The sequence below is a fragment of the Salmo salar genome, chromosome 11 (genome assembly GCF_965601325.2).
Source record: "Salmo salar chromosome 11, fSalSal1, whole genome shotgun sequence".
Classification (NCBI taxonomy): domain Eukaryota; kingdom Metazoa; phylum Chordata; class Actinopteri; order Salmoniformes; family Salmonidae; genus Salmo; species Salmo salar.
This window is the reverse complement of record NC_138301.1, coordinates 88,729,259-88,753,655: the sequence shown is the minus strand read 5'-3', so window position 1 is coordinate 88,753,655 and position 24,397 is coordinate 88,729,259. Positions and strand designations below refer to the sequence as shown.

Below are 24,397 nucleotides of genomic sequence, written 5' to 3'. Positions count from 1 at the left end.
GGCCTCTTGCGAAACACACACCTGAATCTGCACTGTAGGTGATGACGTAGCCATCGACAGTGGCCCGAGTGGGTTGCCATAGCAGCAGGGCGGTGGTGTCAGTGACGTTGACAGCAGAAAGACCCTGAGGCCTGTCCAGAGCTAAGGAGGAGGAAAACACACAGGCTTGTTACAGACACAGGCCTGCAGCCACAACAGCTTCAGCAAACAATCGTCTGTACTGACAATACCGTGACTTGCGACTGCCTGGGGCTGTGGGGGTCATGAAAATTTGTCAGCAGCTTCTTGCCATGCAAGCGACTGCCGGTCTCACGCTAATTTACCGTTAATTAACATAAATATGTTTAGCATCTACAGGCCTCCACCCATACAAGTCGCTGATGAGTGCCTATGGAACGTCTACATTTAAAAAAAAGTCAAATATATCAATTGAATGTAGGCTACATCATCACAATAAATCCATGATTTATTTTTTGTCAGCGCTAAAGAAACATTGTGATATGAAGAAAAATGTATTAATAATAATATAATATGAGTTGGCTTACTGTAGGCCTATGTTACAGTATCTGTCTATGCTCCATGACATAGGCTGTAGGCGTGTTCATTTAGCTGACAAGATACAGTATGCTTATAAGTCCTGCTGCCACCCAGTGCTTCATTTGGGAAACCAAGTGAAATCTGTTCGGGAACATCGATAGTAACATGTTTTTCGCAACGAAACATATTTCACTAAACTGTTGACAGCGCTCGAGAAAGTAATAAAGGAGAGAGGAGGAGATGGAAACGCATGAAGGTGAGCTATTCTGTAGGCCTATAGCTAACGGTAATGTGTCACTTAATGAATTATGAAAATATATAAAAAATGCCCTATTACTAGGCTATTCATTATCAAATACAAACTCACTAATGGTAGGCTAACTGGAAACCAGCCTGCGCAATCAATGAACCAACAGCATCGCCTAGGGCTATATGTTCTCTTCCAGACTCATGGATACACATTTTGGAGCATAGCATAAGGTAACCAGTCCATCCAGTATGCATAATAACACAGTTCACACTCAAAGGCAATTTCTCAAATTTGTTTGATTTTGGAATATAGGCTAGACCAATATAGGCTAGACCAAAGACATCTTAAATCAGTTTTGTTTTATGTTTTTCTGCCATGCGTAATATGCAGTAGGCTATGTATTTTTTTCGGGCTCATAAGCCTATGCGTATGCATAAGCTGTAATATGCATGTGTGTTTTTGAATTAATCATCACCTTAGAAAGCGCTGTCCATTTTGTTTTGTTAGGCTTTGAAACAACATCCACAACAACCATGTTTTACACCGTTTCAACCTGCTCTTGAACTTCTTTCTTTAAATTGATGATCACGGTGAGGTGAGTTTTAAAAGCACTGTAGGCCTACTGTTTCGATGATATGTGTTTGATATGATTTTCGAATGCATTTGCATTGACGTCAGAGTGGTTAGAGGGACAATAGAGCCCTGAGTGCCAGGTGATACGGACCTGATGGTCGTTAGCAAATTGGGTACTCACTACGAAAGCATGTCCAGAGTGCATAAAAGGAGATTATCGTGACTCAATGCTCACGTGGAATTTTACTGCAGTCATGGCTCATGACTGCCTGTGTGTCGGTAATATGGTTTACCGCAATGGCACCACGACTGCCCCTATACAATGATGTGATACTTTTTCATGGAATAATTGACTGGTTGGGACAAGTAGAGAAGTACTATATGTGCTACTGAGTAAGAATGTATGAAAGCTAATGAATTATGAAAGGCTCATAGTGTCTATGTATGACCCAGACATTTCTGTCTATTCTCATCATAGCACTGTGGCTTTAATGTAAATGTATATGTAATTTCATGTATTTAGTAAAAGGTCAATTCAGATTTATATAAATGTAGGCTAAACAGAAGTCACACACACCTGTGGTGATGGTGTCTGTCCCTGGGTCACTCTCCTCCAGGTCCTTCATGGAGAATATGGTCACCTGGTAGGTCACCCCTGGCAACATGTTAGGCAGCAAGGCCTGGGTCTCAGTCCCATCTGCTAGCACTGTCATTGGGCTACCTGTTGATGAGAGAAAATATAGCATTTTTGTCACATTACATTCTTCTACTCAAGAGTCAATCAATTTTCATAAACAGATTTCATTTTTGTTAAATTGTACTGTTAAATCCACTTCAAGTATATAGTTTCCTTTCTCTCCCTTGGTAGCAGTTGGAGAGACTACTGTGATTGTGTGAAGAAACCTATGTTCCACTAGAGGGAGTGCTTTGTCCAATTAAAGAAAATTCCTCCTAACTCATCCAACATTAAGCCCTTTTGAGGCCTAAAGTACTATGTAAATGCAGTCCAATATCCTTATTAGAACGGGTAGAATTCACTGTCACTATTAAAGCCTGTTCACTCACCTCCTTGGAGGGGCACATAGATGATGCGGTAGCTGTCCACTCTGGCACGAGGCATGGTCCAGTGGACTATGGCCGAGGACTCGGTCACCTCAGAGAAGCGGATTCCCCTTGGAGCGCCCAGGCCTGGCACAGCGATGGGGTCAGGGTTAAAAAGGCAAGCACAAAAACGACAAAAGTTAGATTGATATGTTTGAGTTTGGTTTTTGATCAGGAATCGATTCTACTGTGGTCAGTTTATTTGATGGAATAGTCCTATCGCCTATGGTGTGTCAATATGCGCAGTGAGAAATCAGAAAAGCACACAAATGTACTCAAAGACTTTGCTAAAATGATAACTCCAGAAAGACATGAAATTCCAGTGAGAAAACACAGTTCCTGAAAACATACAAAGGCCCACCACAATCACCCCAGCCGGAGTAGGCTTGAAACATGCTGCAACCAACAATCTACACATCAACAGTGGTGCATATCATACATCCCTATTATAGGCTATCAATGGGAGTAAATTTAATGAGTACATTTTGATGCATGAATACCAATACATTAAACCTTTGTCGAACATGCTGCAAAAAAAGCTCATATGTTTGTGTCTTTAACTCTTTAACCAGTTTAATCAGTAAAATGTATAGGCCATGAAAATGAATCTACAATGGGCATCAAAACACATGGAATTTGATCTGCATTTAAAGCATGAGAAGCACCGCAGATCGAATGCAAAAAATATGGTGTCTCCATATTCCTGAAAATAATATAAAATGGGGAAAAAGAAACATGAAAAACCAATTTTCTGCCCCTTAAACCCTGAAGTATGCTCACAGGCCTAGGATTATTAGCACATCAAAGAATGATCGGTTGCAATTAAGACATTTCCCTGATACCTCTTGAAAAAAATAAAACCAGTCAAAACAAAATGTGTTATTAGAAAACCCAGTCAAATAAAGAACAGCAGCCTATTGTTTCTTGTAGTCACCCGTTTCCAGAAAAACCAGACAGTTAAAAGTTGTGTGAGTTGTAGACCACATTGTGCTTTGGCACAATAGATCCTCTATTAAAATATCTGTTCGCGCATCACCGGTAATTGGTTGAGAGCTCAATTCCAATGTGACATCATACAGCCTGATTTTATACTCGGTGCCGCCGGTGAGTCCTGTTAAATTTAAATCTTTGGTTCGCTCATCACCGAGGACATTTCATTCTTGTGGATGCTCAAACTTTGTGGAGTCCCTAATTTTGATCACAAGTCTATCAAACATTTCTTCATCCGCAATCCAGGCCTGGTGTAAACTGTCTGACGTGATGTCCGAGACAAACATGTGCTCCACTTCTGGCCCAGCCTCTGGTTGGAAACGCAAAACGCTTCAATTCGTCACATTTGTCGAGAAACATACACCCAATTACTAGAAAGCAAAATTGAGGAAGGCATCCCTTCGGCGATCAGTCGGAAAAGGTGAGTAGACATACCAGTTGTTGGTTACATTCTCATAAACTTGCCGCCACTCTGCCATGCTTTCAAATCGTTAGCGTGCGGTCACAGTCAAGGTGCTTTGCATTCCTTTGATATTTTATTGAGAAATAGACACACTCATGGTTGTGGAGACATTTATTGAAGTCAGTTAGCAAGTTGACATCCACTTAGAGGCCCACTATTCTCCATTATTGTTGCAACAAGCCAAGGATTTTGGCTAAACAATCCATCCACAACCACATGCGTCCTTAATGCCAGTCCTACATTCAGTGCATTCAAAGGTAAAGAAACAAATGAGTGGATAGGTCAACTGACATTTCATGCTGAAAATGGCATGTTGATTTGTCTGTGTTTTCCTGGTCCAAAGGCCTAACTAGCTATAAAAAAATATTGCCTAGTCAGACCGTTACTCTGGTACTGTTTAGCATAGCACAGATCATTTTCGATCAACCTTAACTTGTCGATACTTCCTCAATTCCTGACTTGGAAGACAACCAATGTCTTCCAAACTTCTGTGTCTAATTGCATGGGGTTCGACTGAATTTAGAAAATTGAGAGAAGAGCAACACCGGTTTTGAAGATAGACAAGATGGCGGTGTACATATTGTTGGATTACCTCATGGAGCAAAACATTTATTAATTATTTATTAATTTTCTGGGGGGAGAAGAAGATGACGTCAAGTGCAGACAATAATTTGTCTTGCTCAGAGTAACCTTAACTTTTATCCCTCTCAAACTTACTTAAATGTAACAAAACTTGGTTTATAGGAAACACAACAGAGAACAACGCTCAGTAGACTGCTAATTTGATCTGAAACTTGGCAAAGTGGAAGAAAATAGTGTGCAAAAGAGCAAAGGGAGGAGAATGCAGTTGCTAGCTGACCACTCATACACCAGAGAGAAACCGCCACCTGACTCCTCAGGAGAAGAAATGGAGGAATCTGGAAATTTGGTTGATTCAGAAAGTCCACTCAATAGCCTTGCACCCAGAAAGACACTGAAAGAAATGTCTTTGTGCAAACTCCAGGTCAACATAATCGATGCGGTCACTGCAAAGATCCATGAAAGAGCCGATGGTTTGGAGAAAATCATACACAAAAACACATCAAAAACCGGTGACCTCGAGACCTCTCTGGATCATGCATACGAGAGTATCGAAGATCTTAAATGTGTACTGCACAGGAGAAGACCATGGCTGACATGCAAGAGCACTTGTTGGAAGCAGAGCGATACTGGAGAAGGTGGGTGCTACGGCTTTATGGTGTCCCCGAGGACCAGGGTTAGAATGTAAATCGCAAAGTAAGTGACATTTGTAACCGTGTGGCCCCGGACTTCCCCGAAGGATATATGTACATGGCTGTGAATGTCGCTCATTTTATTGGGAAGAAGCAAGATGCCATCGACAGCCGCTCGATCCTCATCCAGTTCGCTTTCCGCACAGCAAGAGATGCAGTTTGGAAGAAAGCAAAGGAAAGCACCTTTCTGAAAGAGATAACTTAAATTCGGTGAGGACCTGACTGCAGTAAACAAGGCAGCAAGGGAAAAGTTGTGGCCTCTCGTCTGACAGGCCCGAAATCAAGGAAAGGATGGACACTACAGGGGAATCTGAGCATTTTTCGTCGACAGGAAAATACATTTCACCTGGGTGATTTGATCCGTCAGTAGGCTAACAAGGTAACCCCTTCCCCAACAACAAACTGAGCGTTCTAGTTTTGAATTGTGCTGCTATTGTCTACAAGGTAAGACTTCTGTTAATACATTTATGAAGCAACTTTTTATAGAGAGGGTAGAGTCGAGATTGCATAGGATTTCCCTTTCTATTTTGTATATGTGGACTTGAAGTTTATGTCAATCAATGCCAGGGGGATACGAAACCTGCTGAAGTGGAAAGTTTTTCTTTTGTTTTATAAGGACTGCAGCACAGAAACACATTCATGCAAAGAGGACTATCACTGTGACATTTTCTTGGCCTATGGGACTAATCACTCAGCTGGGGTTACAATTTTACCACACCATTTCAATGGGACATTTTTGTTTCTTCAAATGGACACCAATAGACATTGGGTAGCAGCGGTCATCAACCATATGGACAGATTATTTGTGTTGTGTAATGTATATGGATACTGTTCTAGTCCTCCAAATGACTTACTTACAGAGGCAATTGAGGAAATTCTTAAAAGCTTTCTGATAAATTATCCAGCCAGTCAGATTATAGTTGGTGGGGATTTTAATATGGTTAATTATAATGAGACTGATAGATTGCCCCATAGGCCTAACATTGGTGTGAGTATATTGGTGAATTTCTGTCAAAGCCCGGACATAATTGACATATGGAGAGTTAAAACCCCTGGAGAGAAACAATACACATGGAGTAATAGAGATCGTTCAGTACAATCAAGAATTGACTTGTGGGTGATAACCTCTAGCCTTGAGCCCAACACTGTAGAGGTAAAAATAGTGCCTGCAGTCCTGACTGATCATAAAGTCATACGGCTGACTGTAAGAATGTGCATTAATGATGAAATATAAATCCTCTGGTGGTTATTGGAAATGTAATAACCCATTGTTATTTCAAGATGATTTAATGTTTTTAATTCAAGAATCAATTAGATTTTTATTGGAATTTAGCTACCTCTAATGCAGAAATGTGAAATACTGGGAATTGCTGTATTACCTGTATTACTTGGAAAACGGCTTGCTTTAAGGAGGAGATTAGGTATCTGAGCCTTCTAAGTACATAGCTGATATCACAGATATTGAGCATCTTGATCTTAATGAGAAAGCTATTGTTTACAGACAGATTATTTCACTTATAATTCACTGTAACACAATTTCAGTGGGTCAGAAGTTTACATACACTAAGTTGACTGTGCCTTTAAACAGCTTGGAAAATTCCAGAAAATGATGTCATGGCTTTAGAAGCTTCTGATAGGCTAATTGACATCATTTGAGTCAATTGGAGGTGTACTTGTGGATGTATTTCAAGGCCTACCTTCAAACTCAGTGCTTCTTTGCTTGACATCATGGGAAAATCAAAAGAAATCAGCCAAGACATCAGAAAAACATTGTAGACCTCCACAAGTCTGGTTCATCCTTGGGAGCAATTTCCAAATGCCTGAAGGTACCACGTTTGTCTGTACAAACAATTGTACACAAGTATAAACACCATGGGACCATGCAGCCGTCATACCGCTCAGGAAGGAGACGTGTTCTGTCTCCTAGAGATGAACGTACTTTGGTGCAAAAAGTGAAAATCAATCCCAGAACAACAGCAAAGGACCTTGTGAAGATGCTGGAGGAAACAGGTACAAAAGTATCTATATCCACAGTAAAATGAGTCCTATATCGACATAACCTGAAAGGCCACTCAGCAAGGAAGAAGCCACTGCTCCAAAACCGCCTTAAAAAAGCCAGACTACGGTTTGCAACTGCACATGGGGACAAAGATCGTACTTTTTTGAGAAATGTCCTTTGGTTTGATAAAACAAAAATAGAACTGTTTGGCAATAATGACCATCATTACATTTGGAGGAAAAAGGGGGAGACTTGCAAGCCGAAGAACACCATCCCAACCGTGAAGCATGGGGGGTGGCAGCATCATGTTGTGGGGGTGCTTTTCTGCAGGAGGGACAGGTGCACTTCACAAAACAGATGGCATCATGAGGAAGGACAATTATGTGGATATTTTGAAGCAACATCTCAAGACATCACTCAGGAAGTTAAAACTTGGTCGCAAATGGGTCTTCCAAATGGACAATGACCCCAAGCATACTTCCAAAGTTGTGGCAAAATGGCTTAAGGACAACAAAGTCAAGGTATTGGAGTGACCATCACAAAGCCCTGACCTCAATCCTATAGAAAATGTGTGGGCGGAACTGAAAATGCGTGTGCGAGCAAGGATCCTCCAAACCTGACTCAGTTACACCAGCTCTGTCAGGAGGAATGGGCCAAAATTCACCCAACTTATTGTAGGAATCTTATTGAAGGCTACCTGAAACATTTGACCCAAGCTAAACAATTTAAAGGCAATGCTACCAATACTTATTGAGTGCATGTAAACTTCTGACCCACTGGGAATGTGATAAAAGAAATAAAAGCTGAAATGAATCATTCTCTCTACTATTATTCTGACATTTCACATTCTTAAAATAACTGGTGATCCTAACTGACCTAAGACAGGGAATTGTTACTAGGATTAAATGTCAGGAATAGTGAAAAACTGAGTTCAACCTGTTATGGCTAGGGGGCAGTATTTTCACAGCCGGATAAAAAACGTACCCGATTTAATCTGATTATTACTCCTGCCCAGAAACTAGAATATGCATATAATTATTAGCTTTGGATAGAAAACACTCCAAAGTTTCTAAAACTGTTTGAATGGTGTCTGTAAGTATAACAGAACTCATTTGGCAGGCCAAAACCTGAGAAGATTCCATGCAGGAAGTGCCCTGTCTGACAATTTCTTGCCCTTCTTGATTATCTCTATCCATTACAGAGGATCTCTGCTGTTATGTGACACTTCCTACGGCTCCCATGGGCTCTCAGAAGGCGGCAAAAAGCTGAATCGTGGCTTTGCAGGCTCTGGCTGAAAAAAAGTAGCGCGTTTGGGTAGTGGCTGGTTACAGTACTGTGAGACTCAGGCTCGTGCCCGCGTCGACCGAATGCTTTGTTTTCTTTCGTCTGTTTACCTAAACGCAGATTCCCGGTCGGAATATTATCGCTTTTTTACGAGAAAAATGGCATAAAAATGGATTTTAAACAGCGGTTGACATGCTTCGAAGTACGGTAATGGAATATTTAGAAATCTTTTGTCACGAATTGCGCCATGCTGGTGACCCTTATTTACACTTCGGATAGTGTCTTGAACGCACGAACAAAACGCCGCTGTTTGGATATAACTACGGATTATTTTGAACCAAACCAACATTTGTTATTGAAGTAGAAGTCCTGGGAGTGCATTCTGACTAAGAACACCAAAGGTAATCAAACTTTTGTAATAGTAAATCGGAGTTTGGTCAGGGCTAAACTTGGTCGGTGTCTAAATGGCTAGCCGTGATGGCTGGGCTATCTACTGAGAATATTGCAAAATGTGCTTTCACCGAAAAGCTATTTTAAAATCGGACATATCGAGTGCATAGAGGAGTTCTGTATCTATAATTCTTTAAATAATTGTTATGTTTTTTGTGAACGTTTATCGTGAGTAATTTAGTAAATTCACCGGATGTTTGCGGGGGGTATGCTAGTTCTGAACGTCACATGCTAATGTAAAAAAGCTGTTTTTTGATATAAATATGAACTTGATTGAACAAAACATGCATGCATTGTATAACATAATGTCCTAGGGTTGTCATCTGATGAAGATCATCAAAGGTTAGTGCTGCATTTAGCTGTGGTTTTGTTTTTTGTGACATTATATGCTAGCTTGAAAAATGGGTGTCTGATTATTTCTGGCTGGGTACTCTGCTGACATAATCTAATGTTTTGCTTTCGCTGTAAAGCCTTTTTGAAATCGGACAGTGTGGTTAGATTAACGAGAGTCTTGTCTTTAAAATGCTGTAAAATAGTCATATGTTTGAAAAATGGAAGTTTTCGGATTTTAGAGGAGTTTGTATTTCGCGCCACGCCCATCATTGGATATTGGAGCAGGTGTTCCGCTAGCGGAACGTCTAGATGTAAGAGGTTAAATGTATTTGGCTAAGGTGTATGTAAACTTCTGACTTCAACTGTATATAGTCAGTACTTGGCCTTAGCCCTGTGATGACATGGGACATTGCATTCTGGGAAATGCTATATTCATCTGGTTTCCTCAACCAGTTAGAATCAATAATATCCAGGACATAACTGCCAATCTCTCCCTCAGTGCCATTCCAGGAGATGGAGAAAGTCTCAGCTGTTAAGTAAGATATATACAGATTGACAACCGCTAGTTCGCTCACTAAAGGGAGAAACAGTTATTGGATTTCCAAATAAGCTAAAATGTGCAATACAATATGCCTATAATGTCACGCTGTTGGCTGTAACATACTCAATTATCTATTTAAGGTGATGAAAACAGATTGTAGATTATTTTGCATATCAAAGATATGAGAATAATAAGTGCAATTTCACATGGCACTCCCCTCCCACCTGCCATTCTTTATAGTCTTTGAATATATTGAAAAATGTATTACATTAACATTTTCATTTTGACAATACAACGGCAAGCTTTTGGGGGATGTGGTGAAGAATAAAGACCATGTATTGCAGTGTAACAAATCAGAACTGATCATAATGTGTCACGTGAATAATAATGACGTGTGGCATATAGGCGTATCATTCCAATTTGAGCCAGGTCAGGACCATCTTGTATTCTGAAATAGATGTGTAGCCTAGGTTTTGTTTAGTGCACAGACAAGACACAGAGGAAGACACTGACATTAACACAAACCGGGAGAGTGACAGATAGACAAAGAGTCGGAGAGAGAAAGAGGACAGGACAGGGAATCAATGACAGTAAAAGTTTGCTTCGGATTTGCTTGACGATTATGGTTGACAAAACTGTACCGTTGAATTCAGTGTAAAAATGTGACCAAGGCAAGGGTTTCCAACTTCAGTGCTGGGTGTGTAATGTAGGGTTTTGTTCCAGTACAGCACTAACACATCAGATTCAAATAATTAACTATTCACCTGTACTTAGTGCTGGACTGGAACAAAAGCAGGCAAGCCCACTAGCTCACCATGACAGGATTTGGATAATGTTTTGTTGTTGACATTTTTGGTTTTACGCCTCCTGACCAATTATGCTATTTATAATTTTTTTTGCAAAGATCTTAACTTTATTTGTACATAATGTTTCCGCCTTTGTTTAATTGGCAGAACAGAACGGCAGCTCTTTGTTCACAACAGCTGATGCACAATCTATAGTATTAAGGAAGTCTCGAGGTTCTGCTCGCCCGAGTTAGAATACCTCTTGATAAGCTGTAGACCATTCTATTTACCAAAATAGTTTTCATCTATATTTTTCATAGTTGTCTATTTACCACCACAAACCTATGCTGGCATTAAGATTGCACTCAATGAGCTGTATAGGGACATAAGCAAATAAGAAAATGCTCATCCAGAAGCGGTGCTCCTTACAAGCAAAAACTTAAACAGGAAGTACAAGTGCTCAATACAGAAGTGGTCCAATGACGTGGATGCTAAGCGACAGGACTGTTTCACTAGCACAGACTTGTATATGATCCGGGATTCATTCGATGGCATTGAGGAGTTTACCACATTTGTCACCGGCATCATTAATAAGTGCATCATCGACGACGTCCCCACAGTGACCGTACATTCATATCACAACCAGAAGCCATGGATTGCAATCAACATCCGCACTGAGCTAAAGGCTAGAGCTGCCACTTTCAAGGATTGGGACACTAATCCAGATGCTGATAAGAAATCCCGCTACTGTCACGCTCGTCGTAAAGATGGGACCAAGGCGCAGCGGGAATGTGTGAACTCATCTTCTTTTATTAAAGAAGAAAAACCAAAACAAACACTTAATCAAAACAACGACGAGAAAACAGTCCTGTGAGGCACACAGCTACACTTATGGAACAACTACCCACAAAAACCCATGAAAAAACACCCCTACTAAATAGGACCTTCAATTAGAGGCAACGAGAAACAGCTACCTCCAATTGAAGGTCAAACCAATAAACTAAGCATAGAAATAGATAAACTAGACACAGACATAGAAATAGACTAACATAGAACATTGCCCAACAAACCCCGAAACACATTAAACAAACACCCCCTGCCACGTCCTGACCAAACTACAATAACAAATAACCTCTTTACTGGTCAGGACGTGACAGCTACGCCCTCCGACAAACCATCAAACACAAACCATCATGACAGGACAAAGATCGAATCCTACTATACTGGCTCTGATGCTTGTCAGATATGGCAGGCTTGCAAACTATCACGGAGTATTAAGGGAAACCTAGCTGTGAGGTGCCCAGTGACATGAGCCTACCAGACCAGCTTAATGTCTTTTATGCTCTCTTCGAGGCAGGCAACACTGAACCATGCATGAGAGCACCAGCCGTTCTGGACAACTGTGTGATCACGCTCTCCATAGCCAATGTGAGTAAGACCTTTAAACAGGTTAACATTCACAAGGCTGCAGGGCCAGACTGATTACCAGGACATGTACTCAGAGCATGTGCTGACCAACTGGCAAGTGACACCGATATTTTCAACTCCTCCCTGACCCAGTCTGTAATACCTTCATGTTTCAAGCAGACCACCAAAGTCCCTGTGTTACCAAGAATGCGAAGGTAACCTGTCTAAATGACTATCGCCCCGTAGCATTCACATCTGTAGTCATTAAATGCTTTGAAAGGCTGGTCACAACACCCTGGACCGAATCCAATTTGCATACCGCTCCAACAGATCCACAGATGACGGTATCTCTATTGCACTCCACACTGCCCTTTCCCACCTACAGTATGTGACAATGCTGTTGATTTACTACAGCTCAGCATTCAACACCATATTGCCCCCCAAGCTCATCACTAAGCTAGGGACCCTGGGACTGAACACCTCCCTCTGCAACTGGATCCTGGACTTCTTGATGGGCAGTCCCCAGGTGGTGATGGTAGGCAACAACACATCCCCTCAACACAGGAGCCCCTCAGGGGTTCGTGCTAAGTCCCCTCCTGTCCTCCCTGTTCACCCACGACTCTGTGGCCGCTCATGACTCCAACACTATCATTAAGTTTGCCGATGGCAGGACGGTGGTAGGCCTGATTACCAACGATGATGGGGCGGAGGTCAGAGAGCTGGCAGTGTGGTGCCAGGACAACAACTTCTCCCTCAACGTCAGCAAGACAAAGGAGCTGATTGTGGACTACAGGAAATAGACCCCATTCACATCGATGGGGCCTGTAGTGGAGCGGGTCGTGAGCTTCAAGTTAGTCGGTGTCCACATCACTAAGGATCTATCAGGGTCCACACACACCAACACAGTCGTGAAGAGCGCAAGACAAGACTTCTTCCCCCTCTGGAGGCTGAAAAGATTTAGTACCGCCCCTCAGATCTGCAAAAAGTTCTACAGCTGCACGATTGAGAGCATATTGACTGGCTGCATCAACGCTTGGTATAGCTACTGCTTGGCATCCAACCACAAGGCACTACCGAGGGTAGTGCGTATGCCCCAGTACATCACTGGGGTTGAGCTCCCTGCCATCCAGGACCTCTATACCAGGCGGTGTCAGAGGAAGGCTCTAAAATTGTAAAATACTCCAGCCACCCAAGTCATATACTGTTTTCTCTGCTACCGCATGGCAAGCAATACTGGTGCATCAAGTCTGCAACCAACAGGACCATGAACAGCCTCTACCTCCAAGAAAAAGGTTGCTAAATAGTTAACCAAATAGCTACCCGGACTATCTGCATTTACCCTTTCTGCACTAACTTTGACTCATCACATACGCTGCCTCTACTGTTTGTTATCTGTTACTTTATTCCTAGTTATATGCACATATATACCTCAATTATGTTGTACCCCTGCACATCGACTCAGTACTTGTACCCTGTGTATATAGCCAAGTTATCGTTACTCATTGATTATTTATTATTACTTATATTATTACGTGTTTTACTTTTCTATTAATTCCCTATTTTCTTTCTCTCTGCATTGTTGGGAAGGGTCCGTAAGTAAGCATTTCACTGTTAGTCTCCACCTGTTGTTTATGAAGCATGTGACAAGTAAAACCTGGATTTGTTGGTGAGATAGCACATTGCCAAACCCAAGCAGGAGAGCCATTCAGCTGTAATGTTAATAACATGGGTGGGTGATAATGTTAGAAGACACTCCATGCCTTAGGAAGAGTTTGATGACAAGGGAAAAGGAAAGCTCTTATATGGCACTCATGCAGCGCAGGGGACACATTCGCAAAGTTAATTATTAAGCAATAAGACAATACGTTGCAGTTTTTGTTGCACTGTAGTTGTCATGACTTCCGCTGAAGTCGGTCCCTCTCCTTGTTCGGGCGGTGTTCGGTGGTCGACGTCACCGGCCTTCTAGCCACCGCCGATCCACTTTCCATTTTCCATTTGTTTTGTCTTTGTCTTACATACCTGGTTTCAATTCCCCAATTACTTGTTCTTTATTTAACCCTCTGTTCCCCCATGTTTGTTTGTGAGTAATTGTTCATTGTAAATTGGTCCGTTATTGTGGGCCCTCTATATTTCTTTGTATTTATGTATTTTGAGTATAATACATTGATTTCTCATATCTGCTGTCCTGCGCTTGACTCTCTACACCAGCTACACACAGGACCATTACAGAATTACTCACCTGAAATGGAGTCAGCAGGAGCAGACGGCCCCCCTTTCTCGGTCGAAGAGCGCGTCCAGCAGCACGCGACCTTGTTACAACGTATGGGCACCGCCATGGATCGCGTGCTGCAGACGATGGATAGATGGGAGAAAGAAGGAGATTTTCCAACGTCTCCACCAGCCCCACTATAGCAGGCTCCACGGTCCACCCCTCCTTCACACGGTCCCAGCGGGATCCAGCTCGCACTCCCGAGGGAGTATGATGGGACGGCTGCCGGATGCCAGGGGTTCCTACTCCAGCTGGAGCTCTACCTGGTGACCATCCACCCGGCTCCTTCGGGACGTGAGAGCGTGTCCGCCCTCGTCTCCTGCCTCTCAGGCAAAGCCCTGGAGTGGGCCAACGCCATATGAAATGAAGGAGACACAGCGTTGGACCATTACACAGAGTTCACCCGCCGCTGTCGGGCAGTGTTCGACCACCCGCCTGAGGGTTGAGCTGCGGGTGAACATCTGTTCCACCTGAGGCAGGGGACGAGGAGCGCGCTGGATTTTCCTTTGGACTTCCTGACCCTGGCCGCCAGCGCGGGATGGAACGACAGGGCCCTGATTGATTACTACCGTGCAGTCTGCACGAGGACGTGCGTCGAGAGTTGGCCTGCCGAGACACCACCCTCACGTTGGACCAGCTGGTGAACCTGTCCATCCGGCTAGACAACCTGCTGGCCACCCGCGGACGTCCAGATCGGGGCCCGTCAGTTCCATCCCCGATCAGACGCCCATAGAGCTGGGAGGTGCTGCACTTAGGGCGACCGGAGGAGGGGTCATTCCCTGCACCATCTGTGGCCGCAGAGGGCACACTGCTGGTCGGTGAAGGGGGGGGGTTCCTCAGGGAGTCGAGGCAGCAGGCAGGGCACTATCGTGTCACCCTAGGTGAGTCGGCACCAGGCTCACCCAGAGCCCCCTGTTGCTCACATGTATGTGTTTATTCAATTTCCTGAGTTTTCCCCGCATTCCCAGCATAAGGCGCTCATAGATTCAGGCGCAGCTAGGAAGTTTATTGACCGTTCATTTGCTCATAGTTTAGGGATCCCCCTTGTTCCTGTGGATATGCCATTCCCTGTGCACGCCCTAGATAGTCGACCATTAGGGTCAGGGCTGATTAGGGAGGCCAACGCTCCACTAGACATGGTTACGCAGGAGGGCCACAAGGAGAGAATCAGTCTCTTCCTTATTGATTCTCCTGCGTTTCCCGTGGTGCTGAGCCTACCCTGGTTGGCCTGTCATGACCCCACTATTTCGTGGCAACAGAGGGCTCTCAAGGGGTGGTCACGAGAGTGCTCGGGGAGGTATGTAGGAGTTTCCATCGGTGCGACTACGGTGGAAAGTCCAGACCAGGTCTTCACTGTGCGCATCCCCTCAGAATATGCCGATTTGACTCTCGCCTTCTGCGAGAAGAGGGCGACTAAATTACCACCCCATCGACGGGGGGATTGTGCGATAAATCTCCTGGTAGACGCAGCACTTCCCAGGAGTCACGTGTATCCTCTGTCACAGGAGGAGACGGCGGCTATTTAAACATATGTCTCCGAATCCCTGGGGCAGGGATACATTCGGCCCTCCACTTCACCTGCCTCCTCGAGTTTCTTTTTTGTGAAGAAGGATGGGGTCTGCGCCCGTTAATTGACTATTGAGGTATCAATCAGATTACTGTGAGGTACAGCTACCCTCTGCCTCTCATCGCCAGTGTGATTGAGCCAATGCACGGGGCGCACTTCTTCACAAAATTGGATCTCAGGAGCACTTACAACCTGGTGCGTATCCGGGAGGGGGACGAGTGGAAGACAGCATTTAGTACCACCTCAGGGCACTATGAATACCTCGTCATGCCGTACAGGTTGATGAATGCTCCATCAGTCTTCCAGGACTTTGTTGATGAGATTTTCCGGGACCTGCACGGGCAGGGTGTAGTGGTGTATATCGACGACACTCTGATATACTCCGTTACATGAGCCGAGCATGTGTCCCTGGTGTGCAGGGTGCTTGGTAGACTGTTGGGAGCATGACCTGTACGTCAAGGCTGAGAAATGTCTGTTCTTCCAACAGTCCGTCTCCTTCCTAGGGTACCGCATTTCCACTTCAGAGGTGGAGATGGAGAGTGACTGCATTTCAGCCATGCATAATTGGCCGACTCCCACCATGGTAAAGGAAGTGCAGCGGTTTCTAGGGTTTGCCAACTACTACCAGAGGTTTATCCGGGGTTTTGGTCAGGTAGCAGCTCCCATTACCTCACTGCTGAAGGGGGGACCGGTGCGGCTGCAGTGGTCGACTGAGGCGGACAGGGCTTTTGGTCACCTGAAGGCTCTGTTTACCTCGGCTCCCGTGCTGGCTCATCCGGATCCCTCTTTGGCGTTCATAGTGGAGGTGGATGCGTCCGAGGCTGGGATAGGAGCCGTGCTCTCTTAGCGCTCGGGCACGCCACCAAACCTCCGCCCCTGTGCTTTCTTTTCGAAGGAGCTCAGCCTGGCGGAGCGAAACTATGATGTGGGGGACCGGGAGCTGTTGGCTGTTGTCAAGGCTCTGAAGGCGTGGAGACATTGGCTTGAGGGGGCTAAACACCCTTTTCTCATCTGGACTGACCACCGCAATCTGGAGTACATCCGGGTGGCAAGGAGACTGAACCCTCGCTGGGCAAGGTGGCCATGTTCTTTACACGTTTTGTTTTCACTGTGTCCTACAGACCAGGTTCCCAGAACGCTAAGGCAGACGCACTGTCCCAGATGTATAACACAGAGGAGCGGTCCATGGATCACACTCCCATACTTCTGGCCTAGTGGCACCGGTGGTGTGGGAGCTGGACGCGGACATCGAGCGGGCGTGACGCACAGAGCCCTCTCCTCCCCAGTGTCCAGCTGGGCACCTGTACGTTCTGTCTGCTGTCTGCGACCGTTTGATCTATTGGGCCCACACGTCACCCTCCTCTGGTCACACTGGCATCGGTCGGACGGTGCGTTGCCTTAGTGGGAAGTTCTGGTGGTCCACCTTGGCCAAGAACGTCAGGGTTTATGTTTCCTCCTGCTCGGTGTGCGCCCAGCGCAAGGCTCCCAGGCTCCTGCCCAGAGGGAAGTTACAACCCCTACCCGTTCCACAACGGCCGTGGTCGCACCTGTCGGTGGACTTCCTGACGGATCTTCCTCCCTCACAGGGCAACACCACGATCCTGGTCGTTGTGGATCGGTTTTCTAAGTCCTGCCGTCTCCTCCCTTTGACAGGTCTCCCTACGGCCCTACAGACTACGGAGGCCCTGTTCACTCACGTCTTCCAGCACTACGGGGTGCCTGAGGACATAGTCTCTGATCGGGGTCCCCAGTTTACGTCCAGGGTCTGGAGAGCGTTCATGGAGCGTCTGGGGATCTCGGTCAGCCTCACCTCAGGTTTTCACCCCGAGAGTAATGGGCAGGTGGAGAGGATAAACCAGGATGTGGGTAGGTTTCTGCGGTCATATTGCCAGGACCGGCCGGGGGAGTGGGTGGCGTTCATCCCCTGGGCAGAGATGGCCCAAAACTCACTCTGCCACTCCTCCACTAACCTCTCTCCCTTCCAGTACGTACTGGGGTATCAGCCGGTTCTGGCACCTTGGCATCAGAGCCAGATCGAAGCTCCTGCGGTGGATGAATGGTTTAATGGCTCGGAGGAGACCTGGGACGTCGCCCATGTGCACCTGCAATGGGCAGTGAGGCGGCAGAAGGCGAGCACCGACCGCCACCGCAATGAAGCCCCGGTGTTCGCACCGGGGGACCGAGTCTGGCTCTCGACCCGAAACCTGCCCCTCCGCCTGCCCTGCCAGAAGCTGGGTCTGCGGTTTGTGGGGCCATTCAAAGTCCTGAGGAGACTGAACGAGGTATGCTACATGTTACAGCTTCCCCCAGATTACCGTATTAATCCCTCGTTCCATGTGTCTCTCCTCAGGCCAGTGGTGGCTGGTCCACTCCAGGAGTCTGAGGTGCGGGAGGTTCCTTCACCCCCTCTGGACATTGAGGGGGCCCCGGGATATGCTGTTCGAGCCATCCTGGACTTGAGGCGTCGGCGAGGGGCCTTCAGTACCTCATGGAGTGAGAGGGGTACGGTCCGGAGGAGAGATGCTGGGTGCCGGTGGAGGACGTCTTGGACCCTTCGTAGCTGCGGGAGTTCCACCGTCTCCATCCGGATCGTCCTGTGCCTCGTCCTCCGGGTCGTCCTCGAGGTCGGTGTCGGCGTGCTGCTGGAGCCGCGCGTCAAGGGGGGGTACTGTCACGACTTCCGCCGAAGTCGGTCCCTCTTCTTGTTCGGGCGAATTTTGTCTTTGTCTTACACACCTGGTTTCAATTCCCTAATTACTTGTTCTTTATTTAACCCTCTGTTCCCCCATGTTTGTTTGAGAGTAATTGTTCATTGTAAATCGGTCCGTTATTGTGGGCTCGCTATATTTCTTTGTATTTATATATTTTGAGTAAAATACGTTGATTTCTCATATCTGCTGTCCTGCGCTTGACTCTCTACACCAGCTACACACAGGACCATTACAGTAGTTGGAATAAACAATGTTTCACAAACCCCACCCCTCCACCTTAACCTGTTGGGTCTAGGGGGCAGCATTTGCACGTCTGGATAAAAAAAATGTACCCGATTTAATCTGGTTACTAATCCTACCCAGTAACTAGAATATGCATATACTTATTATATATGGATAGAAAACACTCTAAAGTTTCCAAAACTGTTTGAATGGTGTCTGTGAGTATAACAGAACTCATTTGGCAGGCAAAACCCTGAGACATTTTCTGACAGGAAGTGGATACCTGATGTGTTGTATTGACTTTAAAGCTATCCCATTGAAAGACACAGGGGTTTAGGAATATTTTGGCACTTCCTATTGCTTCCACTAGATGTCACCAGCCTTTACAAAGTGTTTTGAGTCTTCTGGAGGGAGATCTGACCGAACAAGAGCCATGGAACGGTGATGTCCCATTAGACACCTGGCGCGCTACTTCATGTTGGGTACCCTCGTTCCAATACGTTATAAAAGGCTATGCATTCGTCCACCTTGAATATTATTCATGTTCTGGTTAAAAAAGGCCCTAATGATTTATGCTATACAACGTTTGACATGTTTGAACGAACGGAAATATATTTTTTCCCCTCGTTCATGACGAGAAGTCCGGCTGGCTTACATCATGTGCTAACGAGACGGAGATTTTTGGACATAAATGATGAGCTTTTTTGAACAAAACTACATTCGTTATGGACCTGTGATACCTGGAAGTGACATCTGATGAAGAGAATCAAAGGTAATGGATTATTTACATAGTATTTTCGATTTTAGATCTCCCCAACATGACGTCTAGTCTGTATCGCAACGCGTATTTTTCTGGGCACAGTGCTCAGATTATTGCAAAGTGTGATTTCCCAGTAAGGTTATTTTTAAATCTGGCAAGTTGATTGCGTTCAAAAGATGTAAATCTATAATTCTTTAAATGACAATATAATATTTTAACAATGTTTTCTAATTTTAATTATTTAATTTCTGACGCTGACTTGACTGCCGGTTATTGGAGGGAAACGATTTCCTCAACATCAATGCCATAGTAAAACGCTGTTTTTGTATATAAATATGAACTTGATAGAACTAAAAATGCATGCATTGTCTAACATAATGTCCTAGGAGTGTCATCTGATGGAGATTGTAAAAGGTTAGTGTATCATTTTAGCTGGTTTTATGGTTTTGGTGACCCTGTCTTTGACTTGACAAAACATTACACACAACTCTTGTAAATGTACTGTCCTAACATACTCTAAATTTATGCTTTCGCCGTAAAACCTTTTTGAAATCGTAAAACGTGGTTAGATTAAGGAGATGTTTATCTTTCAAATGGTGTAACATAGTTGTATTTTTGAAAAATTTGAATTTTGACATTTATTTGGATTCAAATTTGCCGCTCTTGAAATGCACCTGCTGTTGATGGAGTGCACCACAGGTGGCACGCTAGCGTCCCACCTAGCCCCAAGAGGTTAAACAGTGTCTATTCGTCCTTATACCATCAATCCCCCCCATCCTCATAGACTGAGTCATTAACTTTGATAGCTCATTTGCCTGTTGGAGTCATGCCTTAACTGAGTGACCAGAACATCCCAGGTTACTCAGCCGCTCTGTCCACTCAGTTAAGGCATGACTCCAGCAGGCAAATTAGCTATCAAAGTTAATGACTCAGTCTATGAAGATTGGGGATGTTGATAGTATAAGGATAAATGGACGCTGTTTAAGGTGGAGGGGTGGGGTGTTGGTTGTTTGCTTTTGCATTTATTGCAGCACATAAAAACTCACCACAATACATCTAATGGGAGGAGGGGAGGGCTTCATGCACGAAATGTGAGGATGGGGCAAGGAGAGACAGGGTCAGGTTGGTCACTTGCGGGCAGCTTGCTTGTTTTGGTTAAAGGGTCTGTGTGGGGGATGCCCAGCACCCTGCCCTGTGGTGACAAGACTGACACAGTGGCCGGAGGGTAAGAATGGCACATGGCCTGGTGTTGTTAGAATGGAACATTGTCATTGGTGATAAAATGCAAACCCTTCAATTTATGTCAGTGATCTCGCTTGCTTGCTAGGTACAATGCTGTGAATGCTTAAGTGTGAAAGGAAACAGGCCGAGGTGTGTGTGTGTGTGTGTGTGTGTGTGTGTGTGTGTGTGTGTGTGTGTGTGTGTGTGTGTGTGTGTGTGTGTGTGTGTGTGTGTGTGTGTGTGTGTGGTGTGTGTGTGTGTGTGTGTGTGTGTGTGTGTGGCTCACCACAGATCCCAACTGGAATAGAAAAAAACTGGTCAAAAGGCACAGGGAAGAAAGATAAAAAAAAGAAGAAAGAAAGAGCGATAAGGACAGAACCCTGGGGGACACCTCCATTCGCAGGTACCTGTAGTGACTTCGGTATACACCGGCTCCTGGAAGGAGCCCTTGTGGAGCCCGTACAGGCCAATCCTATACGAGGTGTTAGGACTCAGGCCAGAAATGCCCAGGCTGAAGGCATCACCAGACAAGGTGAGGTTCTCGCTCTCTAAACCTTCCTGTAAGTTTGTCACCTCAATGACAAAGCTCTCAAACTCCCCGTCCTCGGGAGTCCAGGACACATTGAAGCTGTCCCATGTCACGTCAGAGACTGTGAGGTTGGCCACCACAGGCCTCAGGTCCTCTAGCAGAGAAACAAATCATGGTAGAGTCAATTAAATATATAAGTGAAATATATCCTAAATACACTGCTCAAAAAAATAAAGGGAACACTAAAATAACACATCCTAGATCTGAATGAATGAAATAATCTTATTAAATACTTTTTTCTTTACATAGTTGAATGTACTGACAACAAAATCACACAAAAATAATCAATGGAAATCAAATTTATCAACCCATGGAGGTCTGGATTTGGAGTCACACTCAAAATTAAAGTGGAAAACCACACTACAGGCTGATCCAACTTTGATGTAATGTCCTTAAAACAAGTCAAAATGAGGCTCAGTAGTGTGTGTGGCCTCCACGTGCCTGAATGACCTCCCTACAACGCCTGGGCATGCTCCTGATGAGGTGGCGGATGGTCTCCTGAGGGATCTCCTCCCAGACCTGGACTAAAGCATCCGCCAACTCCTGGACAGTCTATGGTGCAACGTGGCATTGGTGGATGAAGCGAGACATGATGTCCCAGATGTGCTCAATTGGATTCAGGTCTGGGGAACGGGCGGGCCAGTCCATAGCATCAATGCCTTCCTCTTGCAGGAACTGCTGACACACTCCAGCCACATGAGGTCTAGCATTGTCTTGCATTAGGAGGAACCCAGGGCCAACCGCACCAGCATATGGTCTCACAATGGGTCTGAGGATCTCATCTCGGTACCTAATGGCAGTCAGGCTACCTCTGGCGAGCACATGGAGGGCTGTGCGGCCCCCCAAAGAAATGCCACCCCACACCATGACTGACCCACCGCCAAACCGGTCATGCTGGAGGATGTTGCAGGCAGCAGAACGTTCTCCACGGCGTCTCCAGACTCTGTCACGTCTGTCACGTGCTCAGTGTGAACCTGCTTTCATCTGTGAAGAGCACAAGGCGCCAGTGGCGAATTTGCCAATCTTGGTGTTCTCTGGCAAATGCCAAACGTCCTGCACGGTGTTGGGCTGTAAGCACAACCCCCACCTGTGGACGTCGGGCCCTCATACCACCCTCATGGAGTCTGTTTCTGACCGTTTGAGCAGACACATGCACATTTGTGGCCTGCTGGAGGTCATTTTGCAGGGCTCTGCTCCTCCTTGCACAAAGGTGGGGGTAGCGTTCCTGCTGCTGGTTTACTGCCCTCCTACGGCCTCCTCCACGTCTCCTGATGTACTGGCCTGTCTCCTGGTAGCGCCTCCATGCTCTGGACACTACGCTGACAGACACAGCAAACCTTCTTGCCACAGCTCGCATTGATGTGCCATCCTGGATGAGCTGCACTACCTGAGCCGCTTGTGTGGGTTGTAGACTCCGTCTCATGCTACCACTAGAGTGAAAGCACCGCCAGCATTCAAAAGTGACCAAAACATCAGCCAGGAAGCATAGGAACTGAGAAGTGGTCTGTGGTCACCACCTGCAGAACCACTCCTTTATTGCGTGTGTCTTGCTAATTGCCTATAATTTCCACCTGTTGTCTATTCCATTTGCACAACAGTATGTGAAATGTATTGTCAATCAGTGTTGCTTCCTAAGTGGACAGTTTGATTTCACAGAAGTGTGATTGACTTGGAGTTACATTGTGTTGTTTAAGTGTTCCCTTTATTTTTTTGAGCAGTGTAGATTTTTCACATCATATTATATTGTATATCCCATATACAGTATGTTATATTGACATTTTACATCAACTATACAATGTATTGCAGGGATTAAACTGTGATGTGTTTCAGCAGAACTTTTGATGACACGGAACACATGAATACAAAGACAGGTGGATGAATCAGAGGATGTATGAAATTAATACGGATGGGATGGGATGGAGAGAGCGAGATGACCGATGGCTATGGATGTCTATAGCAAAGAATCACTGCTATGTGTACCTGTATTGACATAAGCATAAAGAGGCAGAGACTGCTCCCCCTCCAACTTCCCATACAAGGAAACCTAATATCATGTCCCAGGGGACAAGCCTTCTATTTGGGCTGTCTTGGCACTTCCTGGTACCTTGGTCACATGAAATTGTGCCATCCCTGACAGAGCATTCACCTCCACCAAAAACCTATCAATGGCTTCATCTGGGGTTGACCAGGCAGTCCCCTAGAATCTCCAGGCTGGAGCCCTCTGGTTCAGGTTCAGCCCCAGAGAGGAGGTCCCCTGTGGAGAACAGAGATGAAGATGGAGGCCCCTCTGTGATCAGAGGAGCCAGGGGAAGGACTGTTGGATGAACAGCTCCTGTGTCAGGAGGCTGTTTTGCCTGAGGACTTTAGACATTCAGAGCGACTACATCAGGAGAGGTAGTCTTGGGTGCTTAATCAAAGTACATCCAAAAGGATTAAAAGTGTAACCTGTAACCTCTAGAGGGCAGAAGAAAAACAAAAAGAGTGGTTAACCTGTGTGAAGAAGATCTGGATAGAAGAAATAACTGGTGGAGTAAAAGCTGAAACATAAATAGCCACACAAACACAATGATTGATTACAGTAAGAAAAGGTTCATTACCTTTTGTCTAACATCCTCCTACTGAGGTTTGGAAGTGATAATTCTGCATTTATCACCATTTTCTCTCTATGGCACTGTGCAGGTTCCTTTGTTGTCAGGGACCATAAACGTCCACATGCATCAGAGATCTACGTTTACACTGAGCAGCTAATGCATTAATGGCCCCTGAACGAGGGCCATTAATTTTTGAAGGTTCCGAGTAGTCCACCGTAGTGACAGTACCCAGTACACTTCAAACAGATGAAGAAGCCATGCACTGCCAAAGTTATCCTATGGCTTTGTCTGCGTTCCGATATCTAGACATACAGTAAGCACTATGTGGTATGCTAATGTCGATATTGCAACAGGACCCTGGTCAAACACCATGGGGTTCAATTTGAGAGTCTTGTTGCTGCAGGTCCTGTACAGTTGGTTCAAGATGCAAAGTACACTATAACATTATTCTTCGCAAGTAATACCATGAACATCTGTGGATGA

The 24,397-nt window shown here is 45.2% G+C and overlaps 1 protein-coding gene across 2 annotated transcripts in view; it reads right to left on the bottom strand.

Moving 5' to 3' along the window:
* The window catches only part of LOC106563019 (tenascin), an 84,172-nt gene that overhangs the window by 4,853 nt on the left and 54,922 nt on the right, over positions 1-24,397 (bottom strand). The window contains exons 14-17 of one of the 2 annotated variants that reach the window (XM_014128210.3): positions 21,142-21,417; positions 2,426-2,548; positions 1,938-2,081; positions 22-141 (exon numbers count right to left, since the gene is read on the bottom strand). In XM_014128210.3, coding sequence (XP_013983685.3) covers positions 22-141; positions 1,938-2,081; positions 2,426-2,548; positions 21,142-21,417 — 663 coding nt within the window. The remainder of the gene's footprint in view (positions 1-21; positions 142-1,937; positions 2,082-2,425; positions 2,549-21,141; positions 21,418-24,397) is intronic. The other variant, XM_014128211.3, reaches the window with a different exon arrangement.